The sequence below is a fragment of the Somniosus microcephalus genome, chromosome 15 (genome assembly GCF_052327205.1).
Source record: "Somniosus microcephalus isolate GS21.2 chromosome 15, FLI_Smic_1.0, whole genome shotgun sequence".
NCBI classification, from domain to species: domain Eukaryota; kingdom Metazoa; phylum Chordata; class Chondrichthyes; order Squaliformes; family Somniosidae; genus Somniosus; species Somniosus microcephalus.
The window spans coordinates 24800121-24806454 of NC_141001.1; the positions used below are offsets into that span (position 1 = coordinate 24800121).

Below are 6334 nucleotides of genomic sequence, written 5' to 3' on the forward strand. Positions count from 1 at the left end.
CATCCAAAACTCTGCTGCCCGTATCCTAACTCGCACCAAGTCCCGTTCAGTCCCTGGGCTCGCTGACCCGTGTCCTAACTCGCACCAAGTCCCGTTCAGTCCCTGTGCTCGCTGACCCGTGTCCTAACTCGCACCAAGTCCCGTTCAGTCCCTGGGCTTGCTGACCCGTGTCCTAACTCGCACCAAGTCCCGTTCAGTCCCTGGGCTCGCTGACCCGTGTCCTAACTCGCACCAAGTCCCGTTCAGTCCCTGTGCTCGCTGACCCGTGTCCTAACTCGCACCAAGTCCCGTTCAGTCCCTGGGCTCGCTGACCCGTGTCCTAACTCGCACCAAGTCCCGTTCAGTCCCTGTGCTCGCTGACCCGTGTCCTAACTCGCACCAAGTCCCGTTCAGTCCCTGTGCTCGCTGACCCGTGTCCTAACTCGCACCAAGTCCCGTTCAGTCCCTGTGCTCGCTGACCCGTGTCCTAACTCGCACCAAGTCCCGTTCAGTCCCTGTGCTCACTGCCCCGTGTCCTAACTCGCACCAAGTCCCGTTCAGTCCCTGGGCTCGCTGACCTACATTGACTTCTGGTTCAGCAACGTCTTGATTTTATAATTCTCACACTTTTTTCCATATCCCTCCATGGCCTTGTATCTCTGTAATCTCCTCCAGCCCTACAACCGTCTGATGTCTGCGCTCCTCCAATTCTGGCCTCTTGCACATCCCCAATTTTCATTACTCCACCACTGGCGGCTGTGCCTTCAGTTGCCTAGGCCCTAAACTTTGGAATTCCCTCCCTAAACCTCTCCGTCTCTCTCTCCTCCGTTAAGATGCTCCTTAAAACTAACCTCTTTTGGTCACCTGTCCTAATATGTGGCTCAGTCTAACACTTCTGTGAAGCGCCTTGGGGCGTTTTATAATGTTATAAAGGCGCTATATAAATGCAATTTGTTGTTATATTTCAAAGTCCGGTTTAATATCCTTCAAAAACACCCAATTCTATATAACGCTTGGTGATCTCCCATGACGTTGCTCATAAATTACGCGGGGGGGGGACCATGGAGGATGTGGAGAAGTGAAACTTGTGGAGCAGCTTTGATTCGGTTTTAAAGGATTTGATGTGGGTGCAGTGTGGAACAACCAATAACAGCAGATCCCCGCAATGGAAGCCCAGGGTTTGAAGCGGAAGTAGTGTGATTTTAACTGGCTATGTATCTGAATACACTGTGCGGAGGGTCTAATGTTTTGCAATATCGTATAAATGTAGGCCTCTGGAAGGACAACCTTTCCCTTTCGTCACACCCCCGTGGACTTGCATGAAACTTACTCTCAGGGCGAGATAGGCTTCATCCAATGTAATGAGCTGGTGCTGACTGTGGGGGCCCACGGCGCACAGCACGCAGATGATCTTCTCGTCGTCTTTGCAGTAAAGTGTGATCTCCTGGTTGTGATCGACACATTTCTTCCTCTCCCCTTGCTTTCCCTCTCCCTCTCCCTCGGCTGGGTCCTGGGGTCCTGCCGCCTCCTCTTGCTCTTGCTCTTGCGGCGCCGGGGGTTCGCCAGCCGCCTGGAAGTCCCGGAGCCGGTGCTGCCGCCTGGTCGGTTTCGCGTCGTGTTCGCCGGCGTGAAATTGACAGAAGGAGAGACAACAGACGTCGCAGACCTTGAGGGCGGGTCGTGCCTCGTCCGGCTCACACACATCGCAGGAGCCGTCTGGAGCAGGCTCGTCCGTGCACTTGAGGCCGGGCTCACTCGCCATTCGGGCCGCTGTATCGGGCCGACGAGCCAGCTGCTACAATGTATCAGGTGCAAGGGCTCGGCGGCAACAATGTAACCCGGCCCAGCCCGGCCTCCTGCTCGTCCCGTTCCTCAGTCCCAGTTAGACAGCTCGCTCTCCGATTAAAAACAGGCTTCTTTCGGCGGGCCCGGCTGGGAATTTGTTATAAAAATAAAATCTTGACTTTTATCCTGGAGCAGCTGCCACAGGAAGCGGAAAGGTTGGCTACACCGAAGAGCAGAAGATCGCGTCCTCCGCTCGTTTAGAAAAAAAATATTCGCACAACTTCCTGGTTTGACGGCATCTCGGTGATCTGTGAAATCTGAGGGCAAAAAGCGCCCTAATTTCAAAACACATTCAAATGACCCGTACTTGGAGAGAAAACCATCCGGTTTTGAATTTATTTAAAGATATAAAGAATGGCCCCTGTGCAATAAAATAAATGTATTTTTCTGGGTCTGGGGACCATTCAAAGTTATAGAACAGATTATTATTTATTAAGCAGATATTTTATGATCAAACGAAAATCTCTATTTTACCTGAACCGTGATAGAGACCCCAGCCTAGTCCAGATCCCTCCCTCAACTCCATCTCCATCCCTTTCTTCCTCTCCTGAAGCAGTGACTGGCTGAATACAGTGCCAGGGATTCTGACAGTTCTCTAGTTTTCCCTCACCTTGCACAAGTGCTAATTCTTCAGGTGTGACTCTTGACACTGTTATTTTACCATCAGAGACAGAGTGAACACTTGGTCAGGTATCAGCTGATCAAACAGTCAGCATGGATTTGTGAAGGGTAGGTCATGTCTGACTAATCTAGTTGAATTTTTTGAGGTCACTAGCATGGTGGACAGAGGAGTATCTATGGATATTGTCTATATGGACTTCCAGAAGGCATTTGATAAGGTTCTGCACAAAAGATTAGCAAAAATGAGAGCACCCAGAATTGGAGGTAGCCTTGTGACATGGATTGTTATAGTTTGGGAGGGTAAGAGACAGAGGCCTAGAAATTGGACATCGGCAAAAACCTGCCAGTGTCACCGTGGCCTCGGGTTTACAGCTGCTGAAAATGGCCACAGCGCTACTGGGCAAAAATTTGTGCTGGGGGCTAATGATTGTTAGCCCAGTGCTAACTTCCAGTGTAACGCCCTCCTGGTGGCGTTAATGGACACCTCCGACCCAAAGTTAGCATCCAGGAGCAGTGATCCAGCTTCTTACAGCCTCTGGGAGCAAGGCTGTGGAGTTCTCAAGGAATTGTGGGCAATTAAAAGGGCTATGAATTAAAGGGGCAATGCATTCAGAACTAATAAAAATTAAAATGAAGTGAACAAAATGCAGCTTTCCACCTTTACTGCCTCCCTTCCAAATCTCAAAAAATGGGAAAAGTGCTTCAGCACTAACACAAATGGCTCAGCAAGCCAGGGAAGAGGCACCCAGGGTCTTGCACGCAGCACTCCAGCTTTGTGGAGAAGTTCAACACTGCAAGAGAGGTTCTCTAACCACAGGGGCTAGGAGGTCCTCCAGAAAGAATGGTGTTGGACTACATCACTGACGCCATCACAGCCAGCAGTGTTGCCCCCACCACCTGGCTCCAGTGCCCAAAGAAGCTTCATGACCTCAGACCACTGGTCAAGGTCAGTGAATGCATCTTCAAAAGCCGTCTCCTACCAACTGCATCACTAGCCTCACACACCGCTCAATGCAGGACCCCCAGTCACTCACCTACCAACAATCTGTACCAATCATGAGGCACATCTCCCATTCCTAGCCTCATCTCCCCCCACCTTGGAGGAGACGGTGCAGGCCATTCTTGGCAGGGGCATGGCTGAGCCCTTGGCCAGTGGCGGGGCTGAAAGGATACAAGATGCTGGTATCCTCTTACGTTATCCTCCTTCTTGTATGCACCACTTGCTTTCCCGCCCTCCCCTCACCACAACTCTACCCTTGTGCCTTCCTCATTTCACACACCCAAGAAATGCAGCCTGCCCAGCCAGTGGTTGGCCAAGAAGAGGGAGAGGAGAGTGAAGAAGAAACACCGTCACTTGATTTAACACTCCCAGCCACAAGCTCCTCAAGGTCGACCAGCAAGGCCATTTGCAGTGTCCCCCACTGAAAGTCAGCAGCCTTCCACCAGCCATGCTGCAGCCACTGGGGCAACACTGCGTGCCATCAGTAGGAAAGGCAAAGGCACGCACAAGATAGTCACTAAGGGAATGCATAAGTGCGACGAGTTGATTTCTTGAATTTATATTGGATGGATAGATGTATAAAGTTGGGTTGGAAAGTTTGCTTTGTGCTGGCATTTATTTCAACATCATGGCCAATAGGATGCTGTGATGGTCAGTAACAGAGTGGTGTGGGACTAATGTTGAAAAGGAAATTGGGGTTGTGGTCACTGGAACCGCAGGCAGATGATTCCATCCCAGATATACCAGCCAGAAAAGGGCTGTCTGGGTTGCATCTTTCCTTCTGTTTCCTCCTCTACTGCTTCCTCCTCTTTGGCTTCTCCCTCTTCTGTGTCTTCCTTTTCTGCCTGCGAGCGGATGCTGTAAATCTGAACTGACAGCATAAAATTCTGGAAATATCAGCAGGTCAGGCAGCATCTTGATCTGAGCTGTGAACTTTGTTTCTTTTTCCACAGATGTTGCCTGACCTGAGTACTTGCAGCTTTTTCTGTTTTCTCAGAGGCCTTCCTTTACCATCTGAGACCTTGCAAGTGTCCAGCAGCACCCCCTACACACTTAAAAAAACTTTTAACATCTATTGCAGCAACCCACTACTTCAGTAGAATTTTTTTTAAAGTCCAAAAGCTTAAACACAAACTTACCTGAAAGATGTGTGTGTCCCTTTAAGAGGTGCTGACAGTGTCTCTGTGAGTCTGCTTCCATGCTGGGTTTACCTGGTGTGCTTAGGACCCAGTGCTGAACTCAGCACCAGGCGTGAAACATAGAAACATAGAAGATAGGAGCAGGAGTAGGCCATTCGGCCCCTCGAGCCTGCTCCGCCATTCAATGCGATCATGGCTGATCATCCAAATTCAGTACCCGGTCCCTGCTTTCTCCCCATACCCCTTGATCCCTTTAGCCTTACGAAATATATCCAACTCCTTCTTGAATATATTTAATGTATTGGCCTCTACTGCCTTCTGTGGTAGAGAATTACACAGGTTCACCACTCTCTGGTAAAGAAATTCCTCCTCATTTCTGCCTAAATGGCCTACCCCTTATCCTTAGACTGTGACCTCTGGTTCTGGACTCCCCGTGAACACAGGGGGATCAGTGAACACGGGGGGTGGGGGGGGGGGGATCAGTGAACACGGGGGGGGGGGGGATCAGTGAACATGAGGGGGGATCATTGAACACAGGGTGGATCAGTGAACACGGGGGGGGATCAGTGAACATGGGGGAGGGATCAGTGAACACGGGGGGGTGATCAGTGAACACGGGGGAGGGATCAGTGAACACGGGGGGGGATCAGTGAACACGGGGGATCAGTGAACACGGGGGGGGATCAGTGAACATGGGGGGGATCAGTGAACACGGGGAGATCAGTGAACACGCGGGGGAACAGTGAACACGGGGGGCGATTAGTGAACAGGGAGGTGGATCAGTGAACACGGGGGGGATCAGTGAACACGGGGGGGGATCAGTGAACACGGGGGGGGGATCAGTGAACACGGGGGGGATCAGTGAACACAGGGGGTGTTAGATCCGTGATTCTGAGGGTATGCTGTTTTTCAATAACCACACGGATGCTGTAACTTAACAATAAACAGGTATTTACTGGAGGAGGGTAGTCTCAAGACTGGGGGTACAGAGGCATGCGCAAAGCTTATATACAGGTGTGGTCACTGCCGGTACTACAGTATACAGGAGCTGTAAAAGTAGTTTCTGTCTTAAAGGCACATACACTGCAATTCCTCCCCTTTTAGATTAATAGTACCCCTAATATTCAAATAACAATTAACACTTTAACATGTACATTAAACAACAATAGTTCATTTATAGATTCAGTCTTTGGGGCGGCTTCCTGACCCTTTCGGGATAGCGCCTTTCCTGAGGTTCTTGTTCTTGGTGCAGAGGCGATTCTGACCCCTTTTCATCGGGTAGTTCATCGGGTTCCACTGCTACTGGTTCTGAGGTAGATGCTACCGGTATGTCGGGTTCATCCCCAGGTACTCGAGACATGGGTTTGACGCGTTCCTGTGACGCTAAGATCTGATCGACATGACATCTCACAATGTTCTCCCCGACATCCACTGTGTACATTAATGGCCCCTGCCTTGTGCATATTGTTACGGGTTGCCATTTCTCTGTTCGATAGTCACGGGCCAAGACTGGTTGCCCTACATTGAAGCTCCTTGTCGGCTTCTCATTGATGTGCTGGAATTGTTTGTCCTCAACATTTCTTCGCACATTTGGTCTGAGCAAGTCCAGACGAGATCTGAACCTTCGGTTAAAGAACATCATGGCCGGGGTCTGGTTGGTAACTGCATGTGTTGCGTTTCGGTAGGCTTATAAGAAATTGTCCATCTTATGCTGTAGTGGAATTTCATCGTCGCACATGGCCTTTATCGC

General features: G+C 50.3%; 1 protein-coding gene across 3 annotated transcripts in view; it reads right to left on the minus strand.

Annotated features, from left to right (window-relative positions):
* The window catches only part of trim44 (tripartite motif containing 44), a 103654-nt gene extending 101578 nt beyond the window's left edge, over window positions 1-2076 (minus strand). For 2 of the 3 annotated variants that reach the window (XM_086007557.1, XM_086007558.1), the window contains exon 1: window positions 1310-2071. In XM_086007557.1, the coding sequence (XP_085863683.1) occupies window positions 1310-1741 (432 nt within the window). In that variant the 5' untranslated portion in view covers window positions 1742-2071. Of the gene's footprint in view, window positions 1-1309 lie in introns of all 3 variants that reach the window. The other variant, XM_086007556.1, reaches the window with a different exon arrangement.
* Between the last annotated feature and the right edge of the window lie 4258 nt (window positions 2077-6334).